Raw genomic sequence first — 13528 nt, forward strand, 5'->3', positions numbered from 1 at the left:
TTATTTTTATTATTTTGCATTTATTTTTTTTATAAATTACAATATTTTAATTTGTTTTTTTTAATAGCTTTATAGAAATAAAATTGCGTCTAACAGGAATTAAAATTGTCTTTTTATGATAATCCCTAAGTTAGTTTTTAAAATCATTAAATAAACACCGCTTTCGCATTAAGTTTAATTTAAAGATAAGTTATCGAGTTTTTTGAGGTTAGAGATAAACGAAAATGCAACTTTACTCAATTTACATATTTTAAAAGTAAACATATTTAAAATGATAAAAAAAATTAAGAAAATGTAAGAAAATGCTAAACTTTTCTTTAAATTTTGCTTTTTTTTTTAATAGGTCATCCAATTTCTGAACTTTCAGATCTTTGAGTATGGCGTACGTGACAAAGAACAGACAGATAGAAAAATCACTTTAGTTAGAGAGACAGAGAAAACTAGCCGATTCCAATAAAATGTTTAAAAATTAAAAAGAAAAAACAGCTAACACCATGAAATTTTATTTATAAATAGGCCGGATTTAGGCTGAACTTTCTACGAGTTCTTATTTTTGCAATGCATTTAACCCACTTTACGCAAGATGTCGCGATATTAACTATTTTCATACAATATAAAAGCATAGTTTCTAGCCCGCATAGATGCCACTGATAAAATAAAAAATTTAAATAACTATTAAAAAATAGTACTAGATACATAGAAACTACCTACTAATTTTTAGAAAAGTATTCAGAAAAATGTTAATTTGGATTTTTTCTTAAAATTTAATTTAACACCCTGTACAAACATTTTATTTTTTAAAACATTGTGGTGAGGAAGGTTAAATACAAACAATGAACTATTACTAAAATATTTATTTTATACAAAAAAAAAAGAAACAAATATATCTTATAATATCATACTAGCACTAATTAAACCTAAATAAAAATATAACAACTATAAAATATGATGAAATAGTTTTGTATATATCATTTTGTATAATATTTTTAGAGATTATTTTCTCCATGGCACTTATGCAAACTAAATAAAATAAACTTTATATTCAATTTTTAATTACTTACGTTTGCTTCAAGTATTTCTTTTTTTAATACCCATTTTTTATATTAGAAACATTTAAAATATATTGTAAGTATAAAAGCTTTATACACAAAATATAATGATTGTAAATGATCAGAATTTTATAAGGAGCAACTTGTAAAATGTCTTCTTGAAATAATCATATTTTATATTAAGAATTGTATCATTGTGCGTATACTTTCAAAATGCTTTTGCCAGCAACGGTTTTTTCCATGAAAGCGATTTATGATAATATCAAATTATTTTAAATAAATCAGCCTTTAGATATTGCCTTAAACTAACAGTTGCTACACATGACGAGCCCGTTTTCGTCACAGTTCATACATTTAAGTGCTACAAATTCTGTCGTAAAATGGTTTCTGTGGACGGACTTTTTGCTTCCATTGCAAATTCCACATGGCAAAAGTCTGTAACCTCCGCAGACTTGACAGGTTGAGCAAGCGTCTGGACTCTGGAAATATATAAGTTAATTAGGGCAAAAATCCATGATGTAATAAGGATGTAGCATATTAATCAAAAAAATATGTTCAAAAATTAGTTATTACTTAAACATAAACTAATGATGCCTTTTATACCTATTGTTCCTTCATTTCATGTCACTAGTGAAGGAGGCGTTAGGAGTTTTTTGCCTTATTTTGTGACAATACATAAAGTTCATATTAAGTGGTTAAAAGAGAAACTACAATCTCAACAACGACCAATTTTTAAATAATAACATTTTTTACATCTGTACCACCATGCACAAAAATATTTAAGTAGTTTGTTCAGTTCGCTCTATTAAATGTATTATATGCAACAATAACTTAAACGTAATAAACAATACTACTAGAAGGGTAAATATCTTTGCATCAATCTGCAATACTATTTCTTGTTTGTTCTTAAAAAGCTATTCATTGCTTGGGACAAGTTAGCTGCGTGGGTTTCTTATGGTAGTTTAAAAATTGTATACTAAATACTTATTAATTGTACATAATGAAGACAGAAGAAGCCATAGTAAGTCATATTGGGAACAGACCTACCTATATTAAACCAGGAGAATGGTAATCAAATAGAAATAAAAATTAAACGATGGTCAGGCTTACATAAAAATAAGTTTCTGCTGGATTACTTAGGACTGCCTGCGAATAATAATGGTTTACTTAACCCTCCGTTAGTCAGGTCATACCCCAACCTACTGCAAAATCCGCGAATAAGTCTAGCAGTGCGACGTAAGATTTCCTATATACAGGGGGAAATTGTCCCAACAACAGTTGGAGAAGGCACAAAAAGGCAAAGATTTTCGAGAAGGTGTTATATATGTCCAAGAAATAAAGATCGCAAATCTTTTTACACTTGTAGGGCCTGTAATAAATTTGTTTGCCTGAGTCATGCAGCGCAAACATGCGACAACTGTAGCTCTGTAGATAATACATAAATCATAAAGCAATGTATTAGTTTATATTTTTCTTTAGTTAAGTATTTGTAGTTTATACTTAATCAAAAATTAATTTTTAAGTAAATATTTTCAAAATAATAATATATTTTTAATACCTGGTTGCGTCTTGTTCGAAATTTTTGTAAAAATGTAGGTCTTTTGAAAATAAACGTTTAATTTTTTTTTGTTTGGTTATTTGTCATGTGTTTTATTTTTATTTACTTTCAGACCAATACAAAAACATTATTTATTGATAATATTTCAAAAATGTTTGGTTTATATTTGAAACATGTTTGTTTTTTTATTGGGGTATGCTATACCCCAGCTTACCAATCTGATGACAATTACCAACCTTACCAACGGAGGGTTAATTGAAACTAATAAATAACTGAAAACGTTCGAAATATTATTAACCATTTCGTAAAATAGGAAAATATAGTTCACAAAATATATACTTATTACAAATTGGTAAAAGCCTAGAAGTTTAGAATAAAATTACTGGCAACAGCCGAATAAAAGTTATTCAACACATAAAATCTTTGCACCAATTGTAGCTATGCCAAATGTCTTTACCAAAAGTATATTTTTAAAATTACTTAACGTACATTCCTTTCATTTACTGTATGTAACTTGGCTTTACGAAAGCTTTTCAGGATTTTAAACCATCAGGTAATCTCATTACATCGGATTTTAACCTTCGAACCCTGCAAGCGTCAACAACTGCAATGTTTGTGACAAAATACTCACACAAAATAAATGCTGAATATAATGCTGAGAAAATAAGTGTTCATGTGGCAACAGTTAAAACTCTTCACAATTTAATAAAGACCTACTAGGAAGATAGAGATGATAAGTACATGTATGACTTAGTAATGGATTTTGACCATCAACAAGTTTTATCAACACTAAGGCACTGGGATCCAGTACTACAAAAGAAAATAATTGTGAATTTATAACTTTTGTGCACACAAACTGGACAATCACCAGTGTAATTTTAAAATAAAAATTTGATATGCAAGGATCTTATAAGAGCTTGTTTTTTATTACATTATCTTTCTAATATTGGGTTACTATGTTCAGCCATAATTGCCTTAGAGAAAATAGCCACTTTTTCAAGATGGCATTAATTTATATAAGCAAATTTAGACAAATATCTTATTATTTTATGGTACCCAGGTGCTCATTGCTTCTAGGTGTCCGCAATTTTAAGAAAGAAATGAAATAAGAACAAGAAAGTTGGATAATATGCTCGCATTTATTTAGCAAATCACTACATCTATTTTATAGGAAAGTATCGTAATAAAAATCCTATTTAACTTATACAGCTATGCAGAATTTCATACTGAATTGAACATCTGGGGGTTTAAAAAGGAATCCCAGAAGTGCTAACGATAGCTATATATTTTACCCTCCCAAAACTTTGTATTTATTGTAATAGCTTATCAATTATTTTAAAACAGTTTAACCCTCTGGATTTGATTGATTTTAAAAAATATCAGTGTATTAGAAAGTATACAATTTATAAAGCATATGTTTCAAGTTTGAAGACGCCACGTTGTTTAGTATTTGGTTGGCAGCCATCAATAGTAAACGTTTTCAGTGAATTTGTGAAAATGGAGAAAATTGGTCATCGTTATGTGATACAATACTTTTATTTGAAAGGCCTCAGCCCAACCAATATAAAAGCTGAACTGGATTCTACTGTGGGTGAGTCTGCTCTTTCGTTAACAATAGTAAAATATTGGGTAGCAGAGTTTAAACCAGGCCGTACGAGCTACCATGACTAGCATCGCAGTGGTCGACCAAATGAGCTGACGACTCCAGAAATTTTAAAGAAAATTCACAAAGTGGTACTGGATGATCGTCGACTGAAAGTGCGCGAGCTAGCGGACATAGTAGGCATTTTAAAAAGTGCGGTACATCGCATATTAACTGAAAATTTTGACATGAGAAAGCTGTGTGCAAGATGGGTGCCGCGTTTGCTTACACTCGAGCAAAAACAGTGTCGTGAAGATGTTTCAATTAGGTGTTTAGAGAAATTTAATAGCAACAAAGCAGAATTTTTGCGTCATTTCATAACCATGGATGAAACATGGGTCCATCACTTCACACCTGAGACAAAAGAACAATTAAAACAATAGACTCAAAGAAGGCGAAAACCGTTTCATCTGCAGGCAAGGTCATGGCGTCGGTTTTTTGGGATGCGCGAGGGATAATTTTCATCTATCGACTATCGACTATCGACTATCTTGCAAAAGGTAAAACTATCAACGGCGAGTATTATGCAAACTTATTACAACGTTTGATCGAAGAAATCAAGCAAAAACGGCCGCATTTGGTTAAGAAGAAAGTGTTGTTTCATCAAGACAATGCACCACCTCACAAATCCGTTATTGCAATGGTCAAAATTAATGAATTAAAGTTTGAATTGCTACCTCATGTACCCTATTCGCCAGATTTAGCCCCCTCAGATTATTTTCTATTTCCAAACTTAAAAAACTGGCTCAGTGGTCAAAGTTTTTCCAATGATGAAGTGATCTCTGCAGTTAATGGCTATTTCGAGGCGCAAGATAGTTCTTATTATAAAAAGGGTATCGAACTTATAAAACATCGCTGGTAAAAGTGTATAAAGCTGAAAGGAAAAATAAATAATTTTTTTTTCCAAAATTTTCGTGTTTTCTTTTTTGGGTCGGGTACTTCTGGGACCACCCTCGTAGATATGCTAGAATTTTAGCAATTACTCACCGAGCCTAATAAAATTATATAATAAATAAATTCATTCAAACGTTTTTTAGAGACTGTTATTACGCAATTAAAAAAAATATAATAGTAGTGACAATATACTTTTTTAATAATATATTTTTCAAAGTATTTAAAAAAAAAATTCTCATAATTTATTTCAATTTGTCAAAAAGACCAAATTGCAAACGCTTTTACATATCTTACCTTGTAAGGTTTTAGAATTTTTCGAAGCTCTCCAGATTCATTTAACTTTTCAATAGTTTCGGCATCCTAAAATAAAAAAAATATATATTTTATTAGTTATACTACCTCATTATTTTATTTTAATACTATTATGTTTATTTAAGATAAGAATGATACATTTAACTACAAATTTCTCACTACAAATCGGTTAGTACAGTTCTTAACCCTTAACCACCGTAGTGAGGTCTCCCTGATCGCAACGCATTTTTGATCCTATATATCTTATCCCCACTTAACTGCAATAAGTTAATAGTCGACGAAAGTTCGTGGTGACAGGTGTTTTTTTTGTAAGAAAAATTGAATATAAAGTTACGCAGCGGTCTCTGTGACCGGACTACGATGATTACGTAAGTATTTATATTTCGGACTTTTTATGTTTTTTGGATTGTTTATTGAGATTTTATCACTAGTTTTGATTTCAATTACAGGTAAATATGAGTAATATTCTATCAATATCCAGAACACGTTTTGGAAACCCAGATTTTGAGTTGACACTTTTAAATTGGTACGAGGAGGAGAATGATGACATCAACTTTAGTGACGAAGACAGTGTAGACGAAAATTATTGCGAAGAAAGTGAACATGACACAGATTCAGAAATTGAAGCGGAAGATATTGGTGAGCTGCCATGCGACGATAATCCTGATGAAAACCAGGGAGTGTCTTTTTACGGAAAAAGGTGGTCTACTACAAGTGGTCGTCCCAAAGCTTTGTTTCTCGGTCTAGAACTGAGAAACACAACATTATAATGCAAATACCAGGATTGTGACATGAAGCTGATGCCGTAACTTGCTGGAATCTCTTGTTTACGGACGATGTTCTACAAATAATACTTTAATGGACAAACAATAAACTAGAAAGCATGAGAGCAACATATACAAATTCTGAAAGATCTGAGTTGCAAGAAATAGATATGATAGAGTTAAAGGTTTTCATTGGATTATTATTTTATTCAGCAGCTTTCAAATCAAACCATGAAAAACTAGAGAGAATATTTACTACAGATGGGACAGAACGTGAAATATTTCAATGTGTAATGATCAAAAATAGATTTGCAACTTTATTAGTAGCTTTGCGCTTTGATAATCCAGCCGACAGAATCGAGAGACGTAAAACAGATCCATTAGCACCAATATCTGAAGTTTTCAACATTTTTTTACCGAACTCTCAACGATTTTACTCTCCTGGTGCCAATATGACCATTGACGAAATGCTTATATCATTTAGAGGGAGATGCAAATAAAAAATTTACATGCCCAACAAGCCGTGCAAGTATGGTTTGAAAATGATGTGCTTAGCAGATGCTACAAATCACTACTTTTACAATGGCTACCAATACTGTGGCAAGAATTCTGATGCTATAGGTCTTTCACAAGAAGGACAAAAGTTTTCTGTACCATCACTATCTGTCATAAGGCTTACACGGCTTATACAAAACACAAATCGCAACATCACTGCGGACAACTGGTTCTCATCTCTGGAGTTGGCAGCATATCTACGACAAAAGGGAATTACATACGTCGGAACTCTAAAAAAAAAACAAGAGAGAGATCCCTGCATCTTTTTTACCACACAAAAATAGAGAAGTTGGTTCAGCGTTATATGGTTTTAAAAAAAAACGTTACGTTGGTTTCACATGTCCCAAAAAAAAAACAAGGCGGTGCTTCTGATATCTTCCATGCACCATTCGCAACAACTTGGCGAGTCTACTGGTAAGCCTGAGATAATAGTTTTTTACAATTCAACAAAATCAGGCGTCGACTCACTTGATGAAAAATGCGCTAAGCATTCAACTGGTCGTCGCATTCAAAGATGGCCCATGGCGTTTTTTTTTTGGCTGCTTGACATTAGTGGCGTCAGTGCACATGTTATTCATCAATCATTCAAAAATAATGTAAGACAAGAAAAAGCAGATTTTTTGAAAATACTTGCAGATGAATTAGTGAGACCTCATCTTCGCAGACGCGTTGAAAACGCCAAGTTAAAGTGCGATCTTCGAGGCACAATCAAGCGAATTTTACGTCTACCAGATAATGATCGTGAGGACGAAATTGACTTAGACAGACTCGAAAAACGCAAAACATGTTACACCTGTCCACCAAAAATTAAGACATTTTAGCAAGACAGAACATTTTATTTATGTAAGTTGTGTCACAAGCCCACTTGTTTGGAATGTGCCTCAAAAATTTGCAAAATATGTAAATTTAAATTTTGACTAATGTGTACCTTGCAATTTTCTATTTCTTACGGATAAGGATTTATTTTTTAAGTTTTTTTAATGTTGTTGTTATCCTTCTTTTAAAATTCAACTGCATTTTTGTAAAATGAAAAGTGTTTGTCGGTAAAAATGTTTATTTTTGAAATATATGTTTCAGTTGCGTCAAATATGGGATTTATTTTGCTTTTTGTTAGTTGTAAATGTAAAAATAAGATATTTTTACCAAATTATTAGTCGAGTTAGAGTTTTAATTTAGGGTATACAAATTCTCATTAGCCTGTACTTATTCTGTTCTCATTTCATATTTTATATTTATGATTGTTTATTGTTTAAATCGACGCGGTCATTGAGACCGCACTACGGTAAAGAAGTTCTAGATATAGAAGAGACTAGACTACGGTGGTTAAGGGTTAATAAAGCCACACCTTCAATCCAAATTCAGGATAAAATAAATCAATTTCAGTACAAGAATATGTTATAAAATGCAAAGTTAAAGAATTTTAGGCAAAAAAATGCCAATGCGTTGGATATTTTGAGAAACAATGATCCCAAAGAAAGGCTTAGGATTTGGTAAACATTAGATAAGCATTTGAAAGAGCACCCTAAACTCTATTACATATCACTAGAAAGTTTTAAATTCATATTTGGTAAGAACACCTGTTTAATATTATTAAATGAAAAAATGTTGCTTCTCTGAAAACTCTTTAAAAATTGGTTTACTTTATATGCCTAGAATATATCAGGCAAACCTTGACACTAGTGGCTATTCTATAAAATAATTTTAACATGTTTATAATATTATACTTCATAAATTTACATGAGTGACCCCTGGAAAGTGGATATTTTAAAAACGTCTTATCATATAAATCTCACAAAAAAAATTCTTTAACAAGTTAATAGACATCTCTCTAATTCATATTCTAATTATGAGTATGCCGCTGTAATGTGAGTATAATAAATTTTCATGACTTTTACATTACTGCATATTTTCAGTTTTATGTCCTTCAAGCTGATGAACAGTCATTACACTTATATTATGCATATTTTCATTTTATGTAAAAAAACCACAAGATGTCAAAATTTCCATTAAGGCAAATAAACATTTAGAAAATTTAAACAAGGACTTCCATCCTAAAATGCTACAGTCACAAACATATTTAGTTCTGAAAAAGATTAAATTCTAACCAATAATTTTAGAAATTTCAATTAGTAAAAATATTTAGATAATAAAGTAAATTTATCTAATCTAATTAATCTTTTATATATCAATTTAATGAAATTTTTACGCCCAAGTTTTGAAAAATTACTATTACATTTTCGTTCACATTTATAAATTGCAACATATAATTTCGCAACAGTGACGCCTTTGTTATTAATTTAATAAATACATACATTATATGAATCTCTTTAATATTAATTATAGTTTTTAATCTATCACTTTTAAGCCTAACTCTCATAAATAATAACAAGGCAGCAAGTCGAGTTACGAACACAGACTTTAAAACTTTTACTTTCGCTCACTTTCATTTTAAAAAAGTTGTTTTTAAACAAATTATTTTTAAGTCACGGCACGTTTTTTTCGAATTCACTAACGCATCTTAATAAGGCGTTTTTAAAATTTTCCTTGAATTAATTTGCAATTTATAGCGATTTCTAAGGAAGTGTTCTGATTTGTCTTTATTGACTTTCATCATGAATATCTTATTATCTTTTACAGATTAATAGATACACGATAAAATAATAAGTGTATGAGTAATATCAACAGTTAGTTATTATTAATTTTATAGTATTAAATAATGTCAAGATTTATTTGTTTTAACAGAGACTTAAATGTCAAATTTACAGCCAAACAAAATGCAAGTAAAAGTTTTTATTTAAGTTTAAAGAGGCTATCTTTTATGTATTCTACATTCTTGTATAACTAATTTGCCGTGTTGCTTTAGGAATAAATTATTGTTAATCCATTATAAGTAAAAGCTCCAGAGTATACCTGAATACTTTGACTTAATCAATGAATAATCCAGTAAGATGTTCCAAGAATATTCAAATTAATTAGATAGATAATTTCTTGAGTATTTGTAAAATAGAAGAATATTTAGGGAATATTCTATTTAAATATTTGGTGGGTCATTAACTAATATATGATGATATTAGGGATGTTTTTAGAATAAGGTTAAAAACTTCAATAATTAGTAATTCCTTTGACATCTTAAAGAATCAGAGAAATGTCTTAATGTTGCTTTTATTTTAATTACCATTTTATTTTTCTTGGTTATTCTTTATTGGATTTCAAAAGGAAAATAATTTTTTAAATTTTGGTAGGTTGCATTTTTATATCTATTGAGGTTCTTATATAAAATAATAAAGAATTTTACTTAAAATGCTTTTTCATTTCATAATTTATGCGTTTTATAATAATTAAGAGTTTTTTTCAGAACAGTATGTTACAGTGATAGATAAGAATAATATTAATTATTGCTGCTTTTTATTTATAAATATATATTAATAGCATTTAAAAAATGAGTTTGTAGCAAATTTAATAAAACTTCGTCAAATGTGTCAATAATTACTTGCAAATAAGTAAGAATTTAAAGAAATGTTTAATATTTTTATTCAAAAATGAAGAGTAGAGAAATTCTTCCTAATTATGCTACAAATAAAACCATGATAACTATACAGCTATTCATTTAACTCATTAATTAACTTACTATCTTATTAACTCAATAATTAACTAACTCATTTATCAACAGGATTTTCTGTTGAAGATTCATTATTATTCATTTTCCCCGGAAATTTTAAAAAGTCAATTCAATTAAAACTAAATTTTTTTCAAGAAGAATAGAGTCCTATCAAGAAATTACTTATTTTTCAAGATAGACAAGGTTATAAAAATATTTCAGTAATCTTTCACTATAAATATGTCTTTTTTCTATCAATAAATAATTAACCTAACTATAAATTATTTGTAAATTAAAACGAATACATAAATCTTAAAAGATTTTTTATACTTTTTGGTTTATGGATACCAAGTTACTGAGGGTCCAAACTAGATTTGAGGTTAAGGGGTTCTTCAGGAGCGTCCTTAATTTCTCGATTAAATTTCTTCAGATTTTCATTTATTTTATTAATTTGAGTAAATAAATATTTTAAAGTGCAAGTTTTATTTTATGTTATTTATTACATATTTATTTTAAAAGAATTTATTTCACTGTTACTGTAAAAAAATTAATAGCAACATCTATATGAACAGCAACATTTTTCAAGTTCTCTTTTTTATAACCATATTATATTACTCTAACAAAGTTTTCACTTTAAAAATTCACGTAAAATTCACTCGAAAACGTCGCCCGCAAAATGATACAAAATGTGACGTCACTTGTTAGTTAACCTATAATATTGCTGCGATATCAAGCGTGAACGTTTAAATCATAGTGTTTTCATAACAATTTATATGTCTTGTTTAAAGAAACATTTAATTTATTTAAATTGAATTTTATAAAAGTCAAAAAAATAAAAGTAAGCAAAAAATAATAACAAAGTCAATCATTCACATTTCGAAATTTAAAAAAAGAATTAAATTATAAAATTTGGTAAAACCAGTGAAATTAGGACATATATAGCTAAAATATTTTGACAATTTTAGCATTTTTCAATTGAACCCTTTTTAGATTATTGTAAAATTTGAGTAAAATTCCAGTAAAAAATTGAGCTATTTTTACCTTTCGTCAATTATAAGTCTAAAACCATAAATGTCCATGTCCACCTATGTAAATCGTCAAGAATTTTGACTTTTGACTTTGAAAAATTAACGATTGTAGGTGAAAACGTTATAAAAAATCAAACTAAAAAACGCTCAATTGTCGCAGGGTGTACTTTCGAAAGATTATCTGTTTGCGCTTTTCCATGTCTAATATCAGTTATGGTATAGTATTTTAAAATAAATCCAAACAATCTAAATTGAAAAAATCATTAAAAAAAACATAAATAACGAAACTTCGAGCGTACTATAACAGGTGACTAACACAAATAGCCGGTATGTGACTTCCATGCATTATTCCCTAAGCCTAACGTATAGAACTAACTTTTGACGTCACACCCATAAGGGGACGTTCTCGGCCTCAGACGGAATAATGAATTTTCAAAGTAATTTAGATAGTTTCTAAGTAAAAATTAAGATAACGGATATTGGTATATTGGGCGATTTGGTGATAAGTTAAAAAGCTGACCTATGGAAAAACCCCATTATCGTTTCATTTTCATCTAACAATCGGATATCTGAAAATATTTATAGAAGTAAAGATAGTATAAAAATGTGGTTTTTGTTGTAATTAGACTCAAATAGATGTATTATCCTAAAATATACCGTTTTAAAATCCCTTACTAAAAATATGCTGATTCCTTTTAAATACGAGTCAAGATAACCTATACAGGTTGACACAGCAACATCGTACTTGCCAACATTTTAAAATATGGATTTTTACTGCCAAATGATGATTTATGTAACATATTTTATAGAATAATATTATCATCCACCTCTACTCATTATGTGAAATATGGTAATAAGGAAAAGTTGAGTATTGGAATACATTGCTTGAAATCTTATTAAAATAGGGTCGAGAGAAAACCTAACTAAGTCATAATATTATAAAATAATTATTTTTTATTAAATAACTAATAAAATAAACATGTATATAATAACTTACACCACAATGCTGTCCATCGATATACACTTGGGGCACCAAAATTTGATCAGATTTCATTCTCTCCCTAATTTCGTTCTGATAATCTGTACTCATGAAAACATCTCTCTCCTCAAATTTTATGAGTAATGTTCTGAGTATCTGTTTTACTTTCATACATGCTTGATAAGTCTCTCTTATTATACCCATGGTGGTGGTATAAACGACCACTTTTCCAGAGTCTTTTGCTTTGTAGGTCTAAAACAATAAAGGTTTATATTATATCTATGTATTCAAAGTTAATTATTAAGATAAAAAAAGGGAATTAAACTTTTTACCTTTTCTGCTGAGTTAATTTGTAAAAACGTGGCAATGCCTGCCCTGACTCTATTTTTCACGCCTCTCACTGTGCCTTTGGCACTTCTAATAGTGCCTGACTTTTCCCCTGCTAACAGGTCTTTGTATCCTGCAAATGTTTCATCTTCAATCACCAAAGTTCGAGGTAGAATGTCTTCTTCGATATCCTTTTCATTCAAATGGAATTTAAGAAAACTGTCTGAGTGTATTTCTGTATCTTTTTTGGCTAAGGTAGAGTTCTCCTTTTGACGCTCTTCATAGCATTTTTCATCAACCAGGCTGGGAGATTGAGATTCTGAAATAAATCAAATATAGTTATTGGTTATATACACACCGGACCAACGAAGATCTTGGGTGCGTAAATCAATGTAATAATTTTCAATAAAAAGTTAAAAAGAAAACGGAGTTAGATACTCTGGATATCATGTTTTCTGTAAAAAATATATTTGACGAAATATTTATAAGAAATGTATTTGGCATCTTCGTTTTAAAGAAAATTGCATAATTTTTAACATAATCGGAAAAAATGTGTCATGGTAAACGAAATGTCATCTTCTATTTAAAAAAAAAAATTGATAATTTTTTTGGTTGATATCCTAACTCAATTTTTTTTAAGTGCGAAGAAACCTATTCTATTTTTTTTTAATCTGTTAAACAAGGCAATATTCCACCTCCTCTCATTTTTTAATTTAAAGGGCTATTTTTACTATATCTATAGATTTGACAAAATTAACTGAAAATAGAACCTGCACTACCACACAAAGTTAACATGTTTTTGCATTTTTTAAATAGGGCCAT

General features: G+C 29.4%; 1 protein-coding gene across 1 annotated transcript in view; it reads right to left on the reverse strand.

Annotated features, from left to right (window-relative positions):
- Nucleotides 1-839: 839 nt before the first annotated feature.
- Nucleotides 840-13528, reverse strand: part of LOC126741324 (glutaredoxin domain-containing cysteine-rich protein CG12206-like) — a 44685-nt gene continuing 31996 nt past the window's right edge. The window contains exons 5-8 of the mRNA XM_050447719.1: nucleotides 12712-13025; nucleotides 12398-12631; nucleotides 5438-5503; nucleotides 840-1528 (exon numbers count right to left, since the gene is read on the reverse strand). Coding sequence (XP_050303676.1) covers nucleotides 1355-1528; nucleotides 5438-5503; nucleotides 12398-12631; nucleotides 12712-13025 — 788 coding nt within the window. The 3' untranslated portion in view covers nucleotides 840-1354. The remainder of the gene's footprint in view (nucleotides 1529-5437; nucleotides 5504-12397; nucleotides 12632-12711; nucleotides 13026-13528) is intronic.

The sequence above is a fragment of the Anthonomus grandis genome, chromosome 10 (genome assembly GCF_022605725.1).
Source record: "Anthonomus grandis grandis chromosome 10, icAntGran1.3, whole genome shotgun sequence".
Taxonomy (NCBI): Eukaryota; Metazoa; Arthropoda; class Insecta; order Coleoptera; family Curculionidae; genus Anthonomus; species Anthonomus grandis.